Genomic DNA, 21315 nt, shown 5'->3' with positions numbered 1-21315 from the left:
TGACTTCAGCACCATGGCACCATACAAGAGCGTCAAGTACCGATCGTGGTACTCCGAGATGCACAAGAGTGAGTATGTCAACGCGGAACTCGACCCGACCGACACAGTCATAAACACCGACAAACTGAACACTGTCGTCCTCGATTGGGTCGTCCAAGTTGAAGACGATGGACAGTTCGACCTCTTCATCCTCCAGGAGTTCCAAAAGTCCTTCGAGGATTGGACTCAAGATATCATAAGTGCGGTCGACGTGCGGCTCCGGAAAGCAGTCAAGGAATTGCTCCGACACCGAGGGATTTACATCCAGATCAACAGTCGTGACACAGTAATAACGCAACTGTACAACCTCCTCCATCTCTCGTCGTGCCCGATATGGCCTGACGACGAGCTTGAGCTTATGCGACTCGTCGACGGTTTCAAGTGTCGACAGCTCACAAACAGCAACTACAGTTACCCTAACCCTCCGCAGCCACCAACAGGATACCCACAAGCACAGTACTCACCGTCGCCAGCTCAACTCAACGTGACAGCACTCACAAACCTCGCGAAGCTGTACAATAACAACGATAAGTTCAGTGGTGACAAGTATGACGTGCTCAGTCACAAACTGGTCATCTTTCGAGAGCTTTGCGCCAAAGTCGGCATTCAACCTGGCCAAACTGACCGCTACAAGCTAGCCATCTCCACTATGCTTACTGGCAAAGCGTCAACTTACTACTACCAATCTATCGCTCCACTTGACCTTGGATACGAAGACATCATCGCGAAACTGGGCGCCTACTTCCACACTACCGAGAACTACCAGTTGTTCTTGAACGAATGGCGCACCATTATGCTAAAGGACGTCATCGCAAGTAATCCTGACAAGACAATTGCGCAATGCCTTGACTTGCTCATCGACAAGCTCCACAAGCTGTACCAAGCGATGGCTCAGCAGAATGGACTCAGCGAGTCAAGCCTCACCGGACAACTTGTGTCAGCATGCCAGGGCACAGTCCGCAACAATCAATTAAGTGGGTCCTAGAAGGTTCAGATTGGATTGATTGATTACCGCTTTAAGCCTAGTAGTTACCTATAGGAGTTTAAGCCCTACCTAGATAGGTAAGTGGGTCTAGGAGAGTGACCGGATTGAATTGATTGTTGCGGAGTCTATGCCAGGGTGTCGAAGCCTGCAGCGCAGTCCTGATCCGACCTGCGTCGACCTTTGAAGCAGTCGCTTCAGAGCTCCGCAACGCCGTCGGTAACTGGCAACGCTGTCACCCGCATGCTCGAACGCAGTTCAACTATGACAATGAACAGACAGACGATGACATCTTCTACACAAACCGACGATACAACCGAAACGACGAACCTCGCGACAGACCCGAGGCTATGGCACCGGTCGCTTCAACCGCGGACCGACGCTGTCACGACCGCGATACCCTCCCGCCGCTCGCACGATAAAAAGTGCTATGTGTGCGGCAAACAAGGATGCTGGTCAACGCGACATTCACACGAGGAGCGCAATGAGTCGCACCAACGCTTCAAGACTTATGTCCAAAACCACGATCTCGATGACGACTACGACGTGTTCCTCGCCGGATTCGAAGGCATCGAGCTTCATGACGAGGCAGAGGACGACGACGGCAACCGCGTTGATGACCTCGATGCGTACTTCCAACATGAACAATTCAACACCGCTGCTTGCGGAACCATCGACGGGCAAGCGCTCACCATCAACCTCAACGACGCCGCGGCGACCCACGCGATCACTGGGATCGACCCATACGCGTCGGAGACTGCAAAGGAGGCACCCCACATGTTCACCTTCGATCACCGATATGGTGCTCACTGTTTCCAAGGCATCATGCCCGACACCGGCGCGGCCGGAGTCTCCACTGCAGGAAAGACCCAGGTCATGGCACTGCAACGCCTCCAGCCATCGGCCACGATCAATGAGTCCACGGCAGGTCGCCACCGAATTCGATTTGGAGATAACCCAGAGTGTCTCTCACTTGGCGAGGTGAAGGTCAAAACCCCGCTCGGCGTTATACTTTTTGCGGTGATGCCGACCAACACGCCTTTCTTGCTGTGCCTTGCAGACATGGACCGCCACGGGATCTACCTCAACAATGTTGACAACGTGCTTGTACACGAGTCACGGGAGTACCCCATTGTGCGCAAATGGGGACACCCATGGCTCCTGCTCGACGACCAAGAGACCGCGACGCACTACCTCACCGAGGTAGAGCTTGCGCAACTCCATCGGCGCTTTGGTCATCCAGCTGCGGGACGACTCTACAAGGTCCTCGCGAGAGCAGGTTATGACGAAGTCGATGCGGCGACCATCGAAAAGATCAACAAGTTCTGTCACCAATGTCAGATTACTGGCAAGGCGCCAGGACGATTTCGGTTTACCCTCCGCGACGATATCAACTTCAACTATCGACTTATCGTCGACGTGATGTACATTAATCAGAGGCCAGTACTTCATGCTATTGACGAAGCAACTGCCTTCCAAGCAGCGCGCTTTCTCACCGACATGAAAGCAAGCACAACATGGGACACACTCCGCGCCATGTGGATCGATATGTACGTTGGTCCGCCTGATGTCATAGCCACCGACGCTGGCAAGAACTTTGCGAGCGAGGAGTTTGTCAACAATGCAAAGACAATGGCCATCGAGGTTGACGAGGTGCCTGTCGAGGCGCATAACTCCATCGGCAAGGTGGAGCGGTACCATGCGGCCATCCGCCGTGCCTTCGAAGTCATCTCCGCCGACATAGACAGCGACACGTCATCTGAACACCTCCTCCAGATGGCTGTGAAAGCCGTCAACGACACTGCTGGTCCAGATGGCCTTGTGCCTACTCTCCTCGTCTTTGGCACCTACCCCCGCCTATCCAAGACATCGCCGCCATCACCATCCATCAGCGCGCGCGCGAAAGCGATAAAGAACGCGATGGCGGAGGTCCGCAAGATCAAAGCAAAACGCCAGGTGAACGACGCACTTGCGACACGCAACGGACCGAACGTCATTGAAACGCTTCAGCTCCCGATCCAGAGCAGCGTAAAGGTTTGGCGCGAGAACCGCGGTTGGACTGGTCCCCATACCCTCATCGCCATGAACGACGACCTAACCGCCGCGATTGTCGACGTCGACGGCAGGCAGGCGACATTTCGAGTCACATCGGTGCAGCCATACCACCGCAACAACTCCACCGTTATCCCGCGCGACGACGACGACAACGACAATTGCGGGGATGCGGACGATGACGAGTTTATCCCAGAGACAGAAGTTCCACCTCCACGAAAGCGCGGTCGCCCCAAAGGCTCCAAAAACAAGCCAAAACCAGCTCCCATCGAGACCAACGACGTCAACCTCACGCAACGCGAGGAGGACGACTTAGTGCTGTCCAAGAAGCTGCGTGCCACTGGCAAGATCACAACCCTAGGCGAACCATTCGAACTATCCACCAAGGCAGAGATTGACGCGCTGATCACTCGCGGAGTGTTCCGCTTCGAGGAGTATGACCCTCAGCGCCATGGTGGCATCCGCGTCTTTAAGTCACGGATTGTCAACGAGGTCAAAGGCAAAACTACCACTAAGCCGTACGAGAAATCGCGCCTCGTTGTTCAGGGTTATGCCGATGATGGAAAACGGATTGTGCTCACACAAAGCCCGACGATCCAGCGCGCCAGTCAGCGCATTATTATCGCGCTTGCACCCTCACTGCTTCAAATGGGCATGACGCTATGGCTTCGAGATATCACGCAGGCGTACACGCAAGCCGATGACCATCTCCAGCGCACGATCATCGCGGATCTTCCCACGCAACTCCGCAATGTCTACCCCAAAGGCACCATCATGGTGGTCGTGAAGCCGCTGTACGGCATCGCCGAGGCAGGAGCGTACTGGTGGTCAACCTACTTCAAACACCATACCACGACACTCGGGATGGAAACATCAACCTATGACCCGTGCCTCTTAATCACCAAGCCAACGGCGTTAGGCTTTGGTATTGTCGGCATGCAAACTGATGACACGCTCGGTCTGTCCGATGACGTGTTTGCCAATAAGGAGAGCAAGGAGCTGCGCTTCAGCGCCAAAGAGAAGCAGTTTCTTACTACTAACAACCCTATCGACTTTAACGGGTGCGTCGTTAGTCTCACAACAGACGGCGTGATCACACTACGCCAAAAGAAACAAGGTGAGAAACTGGAGATCGCAACTGACAAGAAGACGTACATTCAACAACGCGCACGTGGCGCTTACATCGCGACAATCTGTCAACCCGAAGCAAGCTTCGACCTCGCCGCTGCTGCGCAAGCGAGTGAGCCTACAAAAGAAGAAATATCCAAGTTAAACAAACGCATCGAATGGCAAAAGAAGAACCTCTGCCATGGGTTGACCTACGTACCTCTGGACATACGCAACCTCAAGCTGTTTACCCTAGTCGACGCGTCCTTTGCCAACAACAAGGATATGAGCTCCCAGATGGGATTCGTCATCGTACTCGGCAATGAAGTCACCTCAAGCGACACAAACTTCGGGATACGTGGCAACATCGTCCACTGGTCCTCAGTCAAATGCAAGCGGATCACCAGGAGCGTCCTCGCCTCCGAGATCTACGCGATGGCGCACGGCGTAGATATCGCAGTCGCGATCGGCGGCACCATTGATATGGTCATGGAACGACTCAACTTACCTAAGGTCCCCATCGTGGTATGCACCGACTCGCGATCGCTATACGATTGCCTTGTCAAGCTCGGCACCACCAAGGAGAAACGCCTTATGATTGACATCATGGCAATGCGCGAAGCCTACGAGCGCAGCGAACTCATGGATATCAGATGGATCGACGGTCGCGACAACCCAGCAGACTCTATGACAAAGGCAGGTTGCAACGCCGCGATAGAGAACCTCATCAACTCTAACGAGCTCAACCTCCGAGTGCAAGGGTGGGTCAACCGTGATCGCAACACCAAGCCCACGACCGAGAGCACCGAGCTCAGCAACCTTGAAGGCACCAAGTAGTCAACGGGCACGTGTGCGCGATAACGAAGGACACAAGAGGAGGACATAAGGGCATACAGGAAGGCGTATAGCGCTAGCCGAGATAGGCAACTAGCTACATTTCGGCAGCAGGATATTATTACAGATTTGGAGGATTTGGGGACGGATCTGATCTCCCGGCACAAAAAGAAAAGATAGTCAGTGTTGGGAATCGAACCTGCGGTAGATAAGGCAGCTGGTTGCTGCATGCACGAGCTTGGATTACACGGCTGACTAAGCCGTGTGGTCCGAGCTCTAGCTGCTGCCTTACTGCCGACCTCCCTCCACCTCCATAGAACAACAAGAACAATCACAATCATTTCAACTCGTTGCAACGAAGGTGATTCCGATACCTTAGCCGTATCAACAGTGCCTTGTGTAACCCGCTGTCCGCACATTGTTAAGCCTCTGTGTAGGTCTTAAGCAAAATCTCGTATTTAAGCTTAACTCCTTTGTAATTTGCATTATAATTAATTATATTCTTCTTGTCGGATCGTGAGTATCGGTAGAGACGTCGGCTGCTTGACACTTCGGCCCGACTTCGGCCCACCTTGCGCAGAGCTTAGGTATACCTTCGTAGCACCTATGTTCGTAGAGAATACCAATACCAGTCACCAGAAGAACCTCGTTGTTGTTATTCACCCGTACGATCGTACAAGGCCTACCAACAATGTGGTAATATGTAAAATATGACTAATGCTAAACATACTTTACTACATCCCGTATCTTCCCTCTCTTCTCGATAAGCAAGCGCCACACAACCTCGTTGCTAGTAATTGGTCTAGATATTGTCATGTAAATACATAATCTCGTGAATTAAATCTTTGGTGAGGTGTTACAACCATCACTTTCCGAGGAGGAGAAAAATCCTTAGAACCGTGTTCAGTGGAAGTAACGAGTAATTATACACTTTTAATTCTCCATTTATTCTCAGGTCTACCCTCCAGCGTCATCGTCATCACCATCATCCAGCCCAGAATAAGTCCTTAGAAGAATCATGCAAGCATGACAATGCATTTGTTGAACCACGGGGAAGCTAACAAAACCAAAAGAAAGGGGAGGAGGATGAGGTATAAGCTCTCCGTTTACAAAACCGTTATTTCGCCGGCGTATACCCATGAAACCTTTACACACTTTGTCCAGAGTAGGACCTTCTTAAGCCTGAATAGCCCGTCCCAAAGCACCGCCAGTGAATTGCTGATTCCGTCCTCCCCTTGGTCCGCCTCCGCCACGACCACCGCCGCCACGGCCACCTCCACGGCCACCGCGGTTACCACGGCCGCCTTGCCTTTCAAAGGCGTTGGCTGTACCTTGTGTGCGTTGCTCGAGCGTCTTTTCGTTCGACTCGATGAGGCCAGAGGCCTTGTCTGACAGGCTGAGGGCAAGCGTCTGAAGTCTTGACAGCTCCACACCTTTCCTAAAGATGATGGCCGAGTTGACTTGGTCGAGAGCGGCAGCGAGCTCCTCATGAGAGATCATCTTTGAAACCACAGCCGAGACCTTTCGTTCTGAAAGCTCAAACATGCCAGCTAGTGTTGAGATGGCAAGAGTGTCGTAGAAAGGAGCGTAGGTGAAGAGATACGTCCGTAGACCCTCCTCTTGGATTTGTGAGGACAGCATCTCCTTGATCTTCTCCGAGTTGGCCATGAGTTCCCAAATCTTGATCGAGTTGATGAATTCAGCAGCCTTCTTCCACTCACCAGCAGACAGTGCCTTAGATGCCTGCATGACGTGATCACGGGTGTTCTCGGGCGGGCCAGTGAAGATTTGACGCTCATGGTACTCTAAGAGACGGCGGTAAGTCTTACTGATTACTCGCTTCCTTAGGTCTGGTGACGAGCCAAGTTGTGCGAGGAGAGGAATCTCAAGCAACATGGAGCATGTCAGGTAGACGCACTCTAGTAGCTCAAGGTTGATGTGCATGTGAAAGGGAAGTTGTCGTTGACGCTCAAGACGCTCCTGCTCGGGAGAAATCTGCGAGTATCGCTGCATTTGCAGACCTTGTGCGAGAAGCTCCTTCTGCCTGTTGCTACCACAGATCTCTTGTAGTGAGGTTTGGGCCTCGTAGACAAGGCCAGCACGGAACGCGCAGAGGCCGACTTGGACGAGCGCACGGTTGAAGAGAATCTGGGTATTGACGTCGAAGTTGCTGATGGTCTCTTGCAAATGCGACATGAGCATCATGTCACGAGCCTTGTAGTACTGGTCGTGTAGAGACAGGAAGTAAATCTGGCACAGCATCGCCCTGGCACGGATAATGCCCTCGCTGTTCTGGAAGAGGTATGTGCAGAGGGTTTGGACGAGGGAGGCGGTATCGTTGGAGATGGCGCGAGGAGTGATTTCAGAGTCGAGGCTCTCGGGGATGGCCTTCCATACGTTGTTCTCAAGGATAGTGATGACTTGCGAAGGCTGCATATGTTAGCAATGGTGCTTTCCCATTAGCAGAATACAGACGTACCTTGAAGTAGACATGCTCCAATCTCCGCATAACAATGCGGTTGAGTGGCTCTTGTGGAAGGTCTAGGGCAGGGTTCTTCTTCATGCTCTCAACGTATACCAGAGTGCGCACAAGCTGAGCGTACAGCAGGGCCTCGTCAGTCAACCGCTCGATGTACTCAGAAGTGTGGGGGTCAATGTGCTGGAGTGAACGGGTGAGCTCGTCATCGAGCCTCTCGACGAAGGAAACGATGCTTCCTGGGATGCGGAAGATCTCGCCAGGTGTGATGGTGGGCAGCTTCTCGTCATCCTCCCACTCCTCGGCGTTCTCGATGACGACGATCTCTTCGCTGTTCTCGAGGATTTGCAGGAGCTTTCCGAACTCTTGATCAGCCCTGGATGATTGTGAGTATATTGTTGTTAAAGGAGGATATGGATATACTTACAGCTTCCACTGATCCTGGTGCATGTGGCTTGCGGTACCAGAGGTCAAATCGAAACGTGTCGAGATGAGGGTGAGCAGAACGCGGACCTTCTGGTAGTCGTTGATGGCGACATCGAAGAGCTTCTCCAGGGTTCGGATGTGCTCCAGCTTGTCTGAGTTCTTGCGACCACGTTGCTCGACAATGGCCCGGAGGTGCTTGAGGATACCCTCGGGAGTGTAGAGAACAGCCTTGCCACCAGCGCCAACGGTGATGAAGCCGTCGTCTGTGGCCTCATCAACGACCTCAGTACCGAGTTGTGGGATCTTGTTCTTCTTCTTTTCCTTGGGCGCCTGGATGACTTCCTCCTCCTCGCGCATGAACTCCTCCTTGTTCTCCCGGTAGGCGTTGATGTCCTTTTCGTAGTCGCGGTTGTGCTTCTTGATTTTCTGGCGGACAGCGTTGAAGCCACGGCCGTTGACGGCGTTCATCTTCTTGGGTGTGACCTTTTGCTTCTCGTGTGTCTCGACCACGACCGTCTCGAGATCGGCGACGGCCTGGATGTAGAGTTTTGGGATCTTGCCATCGTTCTGCTTGGTCAGGGTAGGGACCTGGCGGATGAGTTTGTCGAACTCTGCATGTCTTTCTGTCAGCATTGTCCATGTCCAAGTGCCCCACCACGTCGTTCACCCGCCCATGTTCCAGATAGACGTACGTTCGGAGATAACCGCCCAATCATTGATCTTTTGCGCATTCTCAATGAGCCTGATGGTCGCTTCCAGTTCGTCGAAGCGCTTGTCCTTGGCGCTCTTCAGCACCTTGTTCACGTCCTCGTCGTCGCTCTCGCTCTCGCTGTCGGCGTCCTTCAAGAAACGGTTGGCACCGGTTTCCGAACCAGAGTCGGAAGAGTCGTCGTCATCGGAATCGTCGTCCGAATCCTTGTCGCTGTCTTCCTGTTCAGACTCCTCGTCGTTGGAGTAGAGCTCCTCCTCGCTGGACTCGTCCGAGGAGCTGTCGCTGGCGGCAAAGAATCGGGACGCCATGGTTGCTGGTCTCGAGAGTGTAGATTTGCCCGAGGGATCGAGAGTAGAAATGTGGCGGGCGCCGTGTGGGTTGCTGAGGTCACTGCCGCCTTGTTCAAACTTTCCAAAACCGAATTTCGAGCCAGTGCCAAGCCATGACTGTGTGCCCCGCGCCTAACCCTAACCAGATGCGAACTTTCACCCCAGGCACGCTAACAGTCGTTCACGTGTTATGGCAAGGTAGGCCCTTGGTGTTTGTGTAGATGAAGTTGATTTTGAACGGGTGAGATCCTGACTACATGTACTACTGCTATCTATGTTCGATTTACCCACAACGACAGACTAGAGCTCTATCGATCTCTCTTACTTATCCCTCAGCGGCCCAAGACTCACCTCATCTCACCTAACACTCGGTATTGCAATCGTCATGTTGAATCAATTTCAATGTGCAGTCTGGCTATGATAACACAGCCAAAGGGGTTCGTGAAAAAAATGCTACTAAAAGTACAAGTGTCACCACCCACCGCAGACCCAACTGCTGAGCGCATATGAACCATGATTCAGACATCTAATGAGACCTGCCATGCTGCTGGCAACCATCCAAACATGACTCAACTTTATTTCCTCAACAATTTCCGGTATACAGTAGAGTCATCAGCCTGACTTCAGGAGGAACAGAGACTTCTATCCGAAGCCAGTTGGGGCAATACGCATTGCTGATGTGATATGCACCGACCCAGACTGTTGTAGACTTAGGCGGCCCGCGCGGCAGTCCCAGACCTGGTCTCCCGTCCATAGATAGTGCTTTGCCCTTGTGGCACACGATGATACTGACGGAAGAACCCCACGGGAAAGGCATATCAAGGAGAACTCAGAACGCCGAGATTCCTCCACTATTGCACCTCCGCGCTGCCGGCCAGCGCCTTTTTTTCGTGGTTTGAAAAGTGATACCAAAAACCCTCTTCTCACTGCCAATGATTCTGGCCCATGAAACCCTCTTCTAGCGTGCGGTCCTCCAAATTTCGCACAAAGTTGTGGTTGCGGTTCGAGTTTCCTGCCCGTGATCCTCTTCTCCTGGCGCTACTCGCACTCTCTGGAGCACCATCAGGAGGTGGTGGGTAGTAAGCTGGTGATGGTTGTAAACGAACAGGCGCATTAGGATCCAGATGGCTCATGACCCGTTGGAGCGCGGGTGGAATACCAGACTGACCAGACTGTTGCTGGTCCATTGTCGTTGCTCTTTGTCGCCCAGCACGGGTAGTAGCTTGAGCATACAGGTTTTGGGGCTGATTGTATTGCCGCGGCTGCTGTGGTTGCATCATGTTCATCGGTTGAGCATATTGTGCAGCTTGGGCGGGGTAAGGAGGAGGTGCGCCTTGGTGGTTCGGGTTGTACATGTTGTAGGGGTTCTGCTGAGCCTGCGGGCTTTGTGCGGCTGCATATTGGTTCATCTGCATGTTTGCGTATGCAGCATGCTGAGCTGCTTGCGCTTGTTGCTGTTGCGCCACAGCTTGTTGCTGCTGCTGTTGCCGCTGTCTGCTCATGCCTTCGTATCGCTGCTGTTCTTGAACACCAGGTGCTGGGGACCTGCTCGAGCCTGACTTGAGGGTCATTGGGGGCACGAATGGCCCAGTGAACTTGGCCTGTGTGATGAACGGGTGCAACTTGGCTTGCGCTGGAGTCCATCGTTCCAAGGGATTGAGGTTGAGCAGTCCCTGAGCGAAATCGATAAATGCGGCTCGGTTGGCCATTTCTGTAGAGTGTGAGCTACAACCAATGTCTTGTTAGATAACACAGCTTACCTCTCTCGATCTCGTTTGGCTTCATGTTCTTGCGCGGCATGGGGTAGTTCTTGATGATGTCTGGTAGAGTGGTAGCCGAAAAGTACTTCTTGCTAGGCTGCTCCTTGGTGCCGTGTTCGCGTGAATACTGCTCCATCGACTTCAACCGGTACTGTTTGCGGCCGTACTCGTCTTGTGACTTTTCATAAAATTCTCCCGACTGCTTGCCCATCTCCAACATCCAGTGTGGTGGCAATCCGAGCATTTCTGTTATCCTCGATACCTGGTTGTATTCGGAAGAACCTGGGAACAACGGCAGACCCAAGAACAGCTCCACAACAATGCAGCCCAGTGACCACATATCGATTGCGGCAGAATATGGTAGACCGAGCAAGACTTCGGGGGATCTGTAGAATCGCGACTGGATGTACGTGTACACTGTTTGGCGCTCGTCGCATGCCGAACCGAAATCGATAATCTTGATGATTGGGCTCTCGAGGCTGTCAAAGGTTAGACGTGTGCGCGCAAAGGTGAGCCAGTCGACGTACTTTTTGAGGAGGATATTCTCCGGCTTCAAGTCGCAGTGTATGAGCTTTGCCTTGCCGAGTAGTGCGAGACCGTTGATTAGCTGCTGGGCGAAGACGCGCACTAAGGTTGTAGATAGTCCACGGAACTGGTTCTGTTTGATTAGCTCGTAGAGATTGACACTTAGCAACTCGAACACCAAGCACAGATGTTGCCTATGGATGAAGGTATCTTTGAGTCTTAGCAGGTGATGGTCATCGTTTTTGTCCATTTGCTTGTTCAGCTGCGAATTGTTAGCATTGCCCAAACTTTCCGAATACCTAGTACTCACTAGATCGAGCACCGAGACCTCCATCATACTCTGGTTGAAATATGCTGTTCGGTTCTTGATGACCTTGACTGCTACAACTTCCTGCGTCTTCAAGTTCTGGCACTTGACGACCTGTCCGAATGTGCCCTGGCCTAGGACATCCAAAATCAGGTACCGGTTCTTGTGCCCTGACTCTTCCGACCCCAGGATGTCGTTGACGTAGAGGATGTAATCGCTGTCCTCATTGTCGTATCCGTCGTTCTTTACTCCCTTGCTCGGCTTGGTGAGGACTCGGCGGGGGTTACGCGACGACTGGTAGTTGAATCCGCCATTACATAGCTTGTACGTCATGGGGAGGTGCGCAGTAAGCGCTTGCAGAGGCTAATTGTTACTGTCAGCATATTCCCGGCCTTGATATTGGCTTATTTACTCACGCTGATAAATCCGCCCTCGGGGTTGGCACGACGAAAGGGCGGCTGGGTGTTTATTTTGGGCCGTAGGTCGGCTGTATTGACGCACTTTTCGAATTTAGGCACGGGTCCTCGCCCTATGGGTAAAGGGGACAATTGCTGGGCATTCGAGCTGGAGGATGCGCGCGGCGAGGGGGCCTCTCTGTTGTAGACGGCGTTCAATTGCGCCGTGGCAGACTGTGGGTAATAGCTTTCGGGGCTCATGTTGGACTGGATGGGCGGCAGTTGGGGCGCATTCGGGCGCGAGGCTAAGGCAGTGCTGTCAGTATACGGGCGCCAAATACAGGGCTTGAAGAGGGCAGGCTCGACCTACATGGTGGGGAGTAGTAGCTGTTCGGTGGTGACATGTAGGGGTTGTTGCGCGTCGGGCTCTGTCTGCTGGCCTGAGACTGGGCTTGGGTCTGTGGGGTAAAGCTGGTGTAGCTCTGGCCGGCCTGCTGCGTGGAGCCCGAATATGGCGATGTGGGGGACAGGTTCATAGGCGAGTATCTCCGCGCGGCTGCACTCTCTTCCGCCTGCTGCAGGTACTGTTGTGACTGGCGCTGCGTCTGGCTGGGTCGCGTCACATTTAGGCGCGGCTTGTAGGCATCCTCCATGGGCACGTCGCCATCGCCGTCGTTGTACTCGGGCCCGCGGGTGCCTGGGCCGGCGGGCGATTGCAGGGCCATTGAGTTCTGGCGGGACGGAGTTGCGTAGGCGTCGGGCTTCATGTGCGAGGCCACGCTGGCGTCCCTCGGGGCGTGCTGCGGGGAGGCCATGCTGTGCGAATAGCGTGCGCCTGGAGTGTCGGAGTAGGCCGTCCACTGCGGCTCCATGGTGACGAGGGCGTACGTGGGTCTTTGATATCAGCGATCAGGCCAGGGCCGTTGTTTTGAAGCCAGCTGTGACAGCTGCGGCAGATCTAATCCCCGCGGTGCATGCCGAAGTGCGCGCTATTGGGGGGGACAGAGGGGGGTGGAGGGGAAGTGCCAGGCGACGTCGAGCGAAACTAGGGCGCGGGCATGCAGCTGAGGCTGTGAGAGGTGTAGGCTGAGGTAACGGCGCGCTTGTTAGGGACTCGACGTAGCAAGTCAAGTTGGGTAGAAGTGGCCGCTGCGGGGTTTGTGTTGACGTGGACGGGCGACGGTGCGGTTGTCGCAGATTGAGCTCGAGCGGCAGCAAAGCTAGAGGTGCGCAAACACAAGCGCAAAAAGAGAGCAGCAGTCACGGCAGGAGAAAGGATAGTTTCGAGGTCAGCGTTGGCGCTGAGGTTGGCGCCATTGCAACATCCATGAATTGGGCTCTTGCCTGGGATGCGCTAGCGACGAATCCGTCCAGATACCACAACACGGGAGCAGGCCTGATGCCATCTACTGCTGGCCCCGGCCATCCGTCGACGCCTCCTACGTATCCAGCCCGTTGACGGCTGACATGGTAACATGGTGACATGCAGAGGAAACAGCGAAACCCCCATGCGCATTGAGCTGGCGCGTCTCGACCTCGTCTGCGAAGCCACAGCCGACAGAGTTGCATCACGTTTGGGCTTCCGGCTTCAATGTTCCGTGCTACTGGCCTGGGGTGGTCCTAGAACCTGCCTTACTCAGCGCATCCGAGCACATGCCATTTATCCATATCTCCAACCCAAAACAAACTTTTCGTCGCAGCTTGAAAGCCGTGCCATTAGCAAAGACACTTTGTACCAAATGCTTGCCGCGTGTACCACAGGCAGAAACTGCCTCAAACTTGTGGGCGCCCATCTCAGCGCGCACAGAACGAGTCAAGGGACGTAACGAAGAAGACGTAGAATGTTTTGGCCTGTCAACATGATGAGATCTGAAACAACAAAATATTCCCCCCCAAAGTGTACATTATATGCACATTTTATTGTACACTCTACTCGCGTGCTTGATACCCGCCCAACACGTCGCCATTGTCCCACATTGCCGGCTTCTCGAAGATGCCCCTGACCATCTCTCCACCTCTTGTCGCGAGCACCGAAAGTAAAGTATCGCTCAACTGCACACACATTGTTAGCCCCTGAAACATCTCCAGCATCTGCACGCCGCATGTAAACCAAGTGGAAAAGACTTACACCATGCGTAGTCTCGCAGCACCCCTGCAGCCACACGCCAGCATTATCCGCCACACTCTTCTCTGTAAAGTTGATCCTGTAATCACGCTGCACCTGCCACTTGGCGCCCTCGAGTTCTCCGCCCGGCATGAGGTGTCTTGCATCCTTGAGCAGCGTCTCGTGCAGGTCCCGATGGTATCCAGTTGCTACGAACACGACATCAACGTCCAGTGTCTCCTTCTGCTCTTGCGCGCCTGGCTTCTCGGAAAAGTATAGTGGACTCGAGTCGTGTACTTGTAGGCGGACGCCACCAGGACGTACAGGAGAGTCCGACACGTCGACGACACGGCGGTAGGGCATTATGCGGTGCGGCCAGTGTGCTTCTTCAGCCGGCGTGTTGCCATACCGGATCCGCTGCATGTACAACGTCTCGTAGATGTGTTCGAGGAGATCGAGGCGCACGACACCATAGTTGGTGCCCTTGTCTTCCAGGAGCGTGGCTGCGCGAAGCTTGGGGGCGCGGGCGTACGTGCAGTCAGTCCGCGAGGGGTTGAAGATCTCATTGACACTGGCTGAAGTCAGTAACAAGTCTGTATACTCAGTGCTGGGTACTCACAAAGGCGAGTCGTCACTAGGGCGCAGGGCTCCTCCCTTGATCAGCAGCCGCGTCCGCGCGTTGGGATAGTTGGAGTGTAGGAAGTCGAAGATTTCAGCTGCGCTCTGGCCGTTGCCAACGACTGCCACACTGTATGGCGCATCATGGTCCTTCAAGAGCTGCTTCGAGATATATGAGAACTTGGACGAGTGGACGACCTTGGGGTGGTTTGTCGGAAACGGCGCTGGAATGTTTGGTCTTCCACCGGCCGCAATGACCACATGTTTTGTTCTTCTCGTCTCGGTGCGACCGGTTAAAGTATTGCGTGAGATGACGGAAAAGGTGGTGATTTCGCCATTTGCAGACTTCTCTGGCATGACTTGAATGACCTCCTGGCTGTATGCCACCACCTCTTCAAACCAGCTTGCGCACCATCTCATGTAGTCCTCGTACTCCACACGTGCGGGCAAGAAGGTGCCCAGGTTGGCAAATTCAGCTAGCCGATCTTTCTGGTGCAGGTAGTTGATGAAAGTGAACTCGCTCCGCGGGTTCCTCATGGTTGCCATGTCTTTCATAAAGGTGATTTGCATCTTTGCGCCAGGTAGGAGCATACCCGCATGCCACGCAAACTGAGATTGCTTCTCGAGAAACGCAACTTTCGGCATCCGGCTTTGCAGACCTGGCACATCGGCCAGCGAGGGGTCGGTTCCGTCCAAAGCATCGTGCAGAGCCACACCGATGGCCAGTGATGCAGGGCCAAACCCAACGCATATCAGATCATGCAACTCATCTTCTGGAGTATATCGGAGGTGCGACCGGTTCTCGAAGGCAGGGAAGTGGCTCTCCTCAAGATTATGGGAGAGGAAGCCATTGAACGCTCGCTGTACAGCTGGGACGGGGCCATCTGACGAAGTAGACGACATTTCGGCGTGAGGGCTCATGTTTGCGGGATAGAGGGGTAGTTATGTTTCAACGAAATGTACCCACTGGAGGCGTCAGTCATGTTTTTGTGTATCAGATCCCCTCTTCCAATCAAGTATATCAGATTCTCGTCGAAACTATGCATCGCATTTGCCGGATCACCAAAGTAGATGGAAAAATACGTACGTTGACTTGTCACCACGCCGTAAATGTTTACAACTTGCTTACGAGACAACCAAACCGAAAGAACAAAATCGTGAAGCTGGCGCAAAGCACACCGTCAGCTGAATGCATGGTACGAGCAATGACGTCTACACTTGACGCGAAAACCAAGACAGATAATCAGATAATCAGATTTTAGGGCAAAAACTCACATTTAGAAGCTGTTTAGCGTTCCAACAAGCACGGAAAACGTCCTGGTGATCGATTTAATCAAAACAGCTGCCGTCTCCAGGTATATGGGAAAAGTACACGGCGGATGTGCCTGCTGTACCTAGAACTAAAGCCGCGCTCGAGATCCGTCCTTGCGTAGAGTCTATCCATGTCGATCGAAGGCCGCAGCTACCCTCCCACCAGAGAGTGGTCCGATGTATCTTCGTAATAGTTAGTGTACAGTAGACTCGTACAGCCCTTTAGCACAAGGTGACACCACCTGTGGTTCGCTAACCGTGTAATAGCAGTGACAGCCCATGCAACTGATCCTCGGAAGCTCCATCTGATAAGATGCCGGACCAGAGGCCTCCAAACGACGGCTCGCAACAAGAGTCGCGGCGCGCATGACGCAGGCAAAATTTTCTATTGCGCCCCGCTGCGCTTGCCTGCAAGCTGCACCGCAGCTGGATCAAATGCACCCAAAGACGTGGGGTGGTGGATAAAAGCCTCGCTTGGCAGAGCAGAGATTATCAGATGGAAATGATCAATCCATCTGATTAGATGAAGAGTTTTTCCTTGCGAGTTCGGAGCGGCCTCGGTCCTTGGTCACGCGCTGCCCAACACCTGGGCACCACCTACTTCGGCCTTATGGCCGAGGCTGGTTAGCATGCTGCAACAGGTCGCCTGTCCCTTAGAAAGCGCCTTATCATTATCGACCATCGGAGAGTCGATGACGCGCTCCGTGCTCCAGATCGCTGCCTAGACGTTGTGCGAGCCTGGGTAACATTAATCACACGGCATGTACATTTATGCTATGAAAATTGGCAGGTAGCCATGCATTGCAAATTGAGCATCTTATTACTGTTCTTAGGCACTTTTAGGCGTACAAGCATATACATAGCATCTTTGGCTCATTACTCCATCTGTATGCAAGAGAAAACGCCTACAAGCTAGATGCAAAATGGAAACTAAAGTACATGGATGCAGAACATCCTCATGTGTTGAAGGCATGACCAGCGAGCACGAAGATGGACACATTGATCCAAGCTGCCTTGTGTGAGAGATGATGCTCAGTCAAGCTCCTGGGTAGCCACCATAGCAGCGTATATACCTCCCATGGCTACAAGGTCATCGTGCCTCCCTTGCTCCACAATCTTTCCAGTATCGAAGACGAAAATTCGGTCCGCATGTTGCACGCTTGCCAATCTATGAGCAATCATAATCGTAGTCCGCCCTTTGGAAGCAGCAGCAATCGCTCTCCGGATCTCTCTTTCGGTAGTTGCGTCCAGTTGAGATGTCGCCTCGTCAAGGAGGAGAATCTCCGGGTCGCGTATAAGGGCTCTAGCGATGGCTAGCCGTTGACGCTGGCCACCCGAGAGTTTTGAGCCATGTGCGCCAACCTCGGTGCTATAGCCTTCGGGAAGACTCATGATAAAGTCGTGAAGCTCACACTCTTTCGCAACACGCTCTATCTCTTCGTCACTGACGGTGGTGCCTGGTCGACGGCCGAGTCCGATGTTGAACTTGACTGAACCAGGGAAAAGGTCTGGCTCTTGCTCGACGAGTGCTAGGCGGGCACGATGGGCACGAACAGGCTCTTGTCGTATGTCTTGACCATCCAGATACACTTGCCCTGAGGTTGGATCGAAAAACCTCTCGATCAGATGAATTGTACTTGACTTTCCAGCACCTGCAGACAGTTTAGTAAACGTCTTGCTAGTCTCTGACTCGTCTTACCTGAGCGGCCTACAAACGCCACATTCTCACCCTGTCGGACTTGAAATGATACGTCATTCAATGCAAGCACATTCGGTCGACTTGCATAATGGAGGCTGACATTTCGGAACTCAAGCTCTCCTCGTACACCGAAAGTTCCATACGAAGCTGACGGTCCGGACAATAGGGCTTCTCCGTCGGAAACAGCAGCAGTTCCCGATGAGGGCAATTCCTTCATGATGGTCGGCTTTTCGTCGTGTAGAGAGAAGACGCTTTGTGCAGCTGTCTTAGCACGTGCTACTTCTGGCGCCAAACTGAAGAGCTGTCCCGCAGACTGTGCAGAGAAGAGCAGAGCAGGGAGCACAATGAAGAACTCTCGCTGACTGTAATTGCCATTGCGGACTTGCTTCGAGCCCCTATGGGATCCGTTAGTCTTGCAGTTTATGGGTGAATATGTCTTCTCCACTTTCAGGATTGAACGCAGAAGTTGGAGATTGGGTGACAGTAGGAAAGACAAGGACGTACCACCAGTATGCAAATGAGTAGACAAAGTAAGTGACAGAAAGCGAGAACGCGAGCAAGATATTGCCAAATACGCTGAACCTCAGGTGCTTTTCGTACGGTTTCCGGATTGCTTCCCGGTAAGCCTCGAGAAAGTGAGATTCTAGCCCAAAGACTGCGACGATCTGCATTGATGATGTCGCTTCAGATGCCAAGGCCGCAGCATCGTTATATGCTGTTTGATGATGCGTCTCGGCTATATGCAAGATTCGCAGGCGCAGGAAGCCCGCTCCCAACATTATTGGAACCGCACCAAGTAGCACTATAGCAATTTTCCAGGCTACAATGTGTGCTAGGATGATCCCACCCAGGACTGATGTCGCAATCGAGAAGATCGTACCCAGTATGACTCCAGAAAGACCGCTGATACTTCCGCTATCAGAGTTCAAGCGAGACATGAGTGCATGATGTGAATGGCCAGGCTTTGAGAACCAAGCAATGTCCTGCTGTAGGATGGTTCGAAAGGACAAGTCTCTGACCCGCAGGGTAAGATTCTCTGAAACGATACCAAAGGCAGTCTTGCCAAACGAATGAGAAGCTAAAGCGATGAGTGCAAGGACAAGGAACAGCAAGCAGTAGAAAGATATCCTGCTCGTGAGGTCATCAGACCCAGTAGTATCGTTCAGGAGTTCGACCAAGTTTCCGAAGATGAGGGCTTCTCCAATGATGACTCCACCACTGAATATAGATGATAGTAGACCAATGAATATAGCCGGTGCTTCATTGCGGCTCAATAACAGTGACCTCTTGATTAGCTCGAAAGCGCTCGTCTTACGGCTTTGGACAGCTGATGGTACGGCCGTCACGCTGGCCTCTCTTGAATCAATAGAGACCTTCCCGTTCTCCTTGTGCAATGAGCGAGCCGTAGATCGAATGGAGGATGCGGCTGATGGCTGCCCTTTCTCAAACTGCTGAGCCTTGATTAGCTCTGTATAGGTGCCATTCTTCCTGAGGAGCTCCTCGTGGCGCCCGTCCTCTGCTACACTGCCATCCTTCATGACGATGATGCGATCCGCATCTCTTACAGTAGCGAGGCGGTGAGCAATTATGATGGTAGTCCGGGTGTTTGCTGCTGATGAACGACGGAGGTTTTCCAGTACAATTGCTTCACTCGTTCCATCCATCGCGCTCGTAAATTCATCTAAGAGGAGCAGTGATGGATTGCCGACCAGAGCACGAGCTAGGGTAACGCGCTGTTTCTGACCGCCGGACAGCTGAGATTGAGGGCCAGAGCCTATTTTCGTATGAATACCATCTGGGAGGCGGTCTAGGAAGTCGCAGTATGCCTCGGTCGCCGCAAACTTGCATCGATCCAGAATCTCATCCTCGGAGAGCTTTTCCAGTTCTCTCTGCGGTATTCCATGCTTGATATTGTCCAGTATGGTCCCCGTAAAAAGAACGGGGTTTTGGTTGACTAGTGCAATATAGGACCGGAGGCTGTGGACGTTGAAAGTCTTCAAGTTATCATTTCCAAGCATGATATTGCCATATGTTGGATCATAGAGCCTCAAGAGCAATGAAGCAATCGTAGACTATCGATCAAAGTAAGCGCAGTACGGTAGTTCACTAAACCAGGTTTTACCTTTCCCGATCCAGATGGACCAACGAGACCGGTCACTTGCCCAGGCTGTATGCGCAGATCAATACTGTCTAAAATCCTCAGAGTTGGCCGAGCGGGATACACGAAAGAGACAGCGGAGAAGATCAATTCTCGATCAAAGTGCACTTTTTCGGCTGGCTTCCCTTTGGTAGTGTACACATCGATCTCAGATGGTGGATGATCCAGGACTTCCAGTACAGCAGCTCCGGCAGCAGCAGCCATGGCGAATGTTTGGATGAAAGGCCCAAATGACCCAATAACAAAGGAAGCGTCTAGTATGAGGAATACAACAGCGTATATGGTACCAGCTTCAGCGCTGCCGTCGCGTAAGCGATCACCGTACCAGAATGCGAGAGCATTTGTCGCGTATGCTACGAAATAGATTGAGCCCAGCATGACCGCGCCTGCAATACTCTTCTTTACTCCGAACCTCAGTGCAGATCGAAGATGGTGAATGTGTTCTTCGCTGAGTTGCTCGAATAGGCCAAAGGCTTGCACAATCTGCACGGCCCGTATGGCGCTCTCGGCGACCGAAGCAGCTTTTTCGGTGTAGATTGAGGCCTGTTTTGATAGCTGGGACACGGTCCTGGTGCCGTATATAACGACTAAACCCATGGAAGGAATCACAGTGACAAACCTGCAGTCATTAGCCATAGATCCTTGATTTGACAACCATGACATTTACATTATCCCAGTCAGTCTTGCGTTGAGCATGAAGCCTACAGTAAATGCAGAGATGAAATAGCTTATAGACGCGAGGAATAGGCCAACTTTTTCCGATGTTCCGAGCTGGATAGTCTGTGTCTTTTCTGTAAGAATACTAGAGAGGTCAGGGGCAACAGTGTCTATATTGGCATTTGATGTCAACATGTATTCTATTTAGGACAATATTCGGGCATTGACGCACCGTAGTAGGCCATATCCATGCCGAGAGCGCGATAAAGCAGCCTTTCTCTTGTTTTTCTACTGACTCTTTCACCTATGACTGCCCAGCACACGGCCCAGCCCCAAGTGACGGCGAAGTAGCCAACCGCGACCGTCATCAGACGATACAAGAGGCTCTTGAGCTCGTCTGCATCTGGGGGGAAATTATTGATGATCCGGCCAAGAATCACACCTATAATTGGAAGTGGAAGCCCTGCCAGAACAGCAAGGATGACACCGAGTACAAGGATAAACTTCGAACTAGGATCGTCCAACTGCCTGTACAGCGTGAAATAACTAGTTTTGAAGGGATTCAATCCCAGGATCTGGCGGATGAAGCGTTGGCGAAAAACAACGGCAGTCTCAAAAGCCTGGGGTTGAACAGTCGCTAGAGAAGGCTCCGCATGTCTCTCCCATTGCGTACTATGAAGCAATGAGCGCCCATCCCCGATCTCGCTATCTTCAGATTCGAGAAGAGGTTGGCTCTCAGAGCTTCCGTCGTCAGAGTAGTCGGGCATTGTGGCGCGCGCCTGGCGCGATGTAAAGTAATTTCAGAATCGAAGTGGTTGGTAATG

At 52.7% G+C, this 21315-nt stretch overlaps 8 protein-coding genes across 8 annotated transcripts; 3 read left to right on the top strand and 5 right to left on the bottom strand.

Moving 5' to 3' along the window:
* Positions 1 to 13: 13 nt before the first annotated feature.
* On the top strand, positions 14 to 1024 carry PtrM4_149700 (uncharacterized protein; the record flags this gene model as incomplete). The annotated part of the gene is made up of 1 exon (XM_066110005.1): positions 14 to 1024. One exon carries the CDS (start codon positions 14 to 16, stop codon positions 1022 to 1024), a length of 1011 nt encoding a protein of 336 aa, XP_065959988.1.
* Positions 1025 to 1264: 240 nt separating this feature from the next.
* Positions 1265 to 3021, top strand: PtrM4_149690 (uncharacterized protein; the record flags this gene model as incomplete). The annotated part of the gene is made up of 2 exons (XM_066110004.1): positions 1265 to 2828; positions 2888 to 3021. 2 exons carry the CDS (start codon positions 1265 to 1267, stop codon positions 3019 to 3021), a joined length of 1698 nt encoding a protein of 565 aa, XP_065959987.1.
* A 700-nt stretch (positions 3022 to 3721) lies between these two features.
* On the top strand, positions 3722 to 5017 carry PtrM4_149680 (uncharacterized protein; the record flags this gene model as incomplete). Its single annotated transcript, XM_066110003.1, has 1 exon — positions 3722 to 5017. The coding sequence occupies one exon, from the start codon at positions 3722 to 3724 to the stop codon at positions 5015 to 5017; it is 1296 nt and encodes a 431-aa protein (XP_065959986.1).
* Positions 5018 to 6120: 1103 nt separating this feature from the next.
* Positions 6121 to 8936, bottom strand: PtrM4_149670 (Nucleosome binding factor SPN, SPT16 subunit; the record flags this gene model as incomplete). Its single annotated transcript, XM_066110002.1, has 5 exons — positions 6121 to 6248; positions 6310 to 7444; positions 7494 to 7866; positions 7918 to 8527; positions 8609 to 8936. The coding sequence occupies 5 exons, from the start codon at positions 8934 to 8936 to the stop codon at positions 6121 to 6123; spliced, it is 2574 nt and encodes an 857-aa protein (XP_065959985.1).
* A 944-nt stretch (positions 8937 to 9880) lies between these two features.
* On the bottom strand, positions 9881 to 12816 carry PtrM4_149660 (SPS1, Serine-threonine protein kinase; the record flags this gene model as incomplete). Its single annotated transcript, XM_066110001.1, has 7 exons — positions 9881 to 10366; positions 10487 to 10668; positions 10718 to 11196; positions 11245 to 11504; positions 11553 to 11912; positions 11966 to 12249; positions 12315 to 12816. The coding sequence occupies 7 exons, from the start codon at positions 12814 to 12816 to the stop codon at positions 9881 to 9883; spliced, it is 2553 nt and encodes an 850-aa protein (XP_065959984.1).
* Positions 12817 to 13873: 1057 nt separating this feature from the next.
* On the bottom strand, positions 13874 to 15587 carry PtrM4_149650 (IucD, Lysine-ornithine N-monooxygenase; the record flags this gene model as incomplete). The annotated part of the gene is made up of 3 exons (XM_001938571.2): positions 13874 to 13996; positions 14073 to 14619; positions 14668 to 15587. 3 exons carry the CDS (start codon positions 15585 to 15587, stop codon positions 13874 to 13876), a joined length of 1590 nt encoding a protein of 529 aa, XP_001938606.1.
* Positions 15588 to 17009: 1422 nt separating this feature from the next.
* Positions 17010 to 17893, bottom strand: PtrM4_149640 (uncharacterized protein; the record flags this gene model as incomplete). Its single annotated transcript, XM_066110000.1, has 2 exons — positions 17010 to 17629; positions 17677 to 17893. 2 exons carry the CDS (start codon positions 17891 to 17893, stop codon positions 17010 to 17012), a joined length of 837 nt encoding a protein of 278 aa, XP_065959983.1.
* Positions 17894 to 18083: 190 nt separating this feature from the next.
* Positions 18084 to 21258, bottom strand: PtrM4_149630 (uncharacterized protein; the record flags this gene model as incomplete). The annotated part of the gene is made up of 4 exons (XM_001938572.2): positions 18084 to 19748; positions 19799 to 20453; positions 20502 to 20661; positions 20724 to 21258. The coding sequence occupies 4 exons, from the start codon at positions 21256 to 21258 to the stop codon at positions 18084 to 18086; spliced, it is 3015 nt and encodes a 1004-aa protein (XP_001938607.2).
* Positions 21259 to 21315: the final 57 nt, after the last annotated feature.

The sequence above is a fragment of the Pyrenophora tritici-repentis genome, chromosome 9, assembly GCF_003171515.1.
Source record: "Pyrenophora tritici-repentis strain M4 chromosome 9, whole genome shotgun sequence".
Classification (NCBI taxonomy): domain Eukaryota; kingdom Fungi; phylum Ascomycota; class Dothideomycetes; order Pleosporales; family Pleosporaceae; genus Pyrenophora; species Pyrenophora tritici-repentis.
The sequence above is the reverse complement of the archived record's forward strand: the minus strand, read 5'-3'. Positions and strand labels throughout refer to the sequence as shown.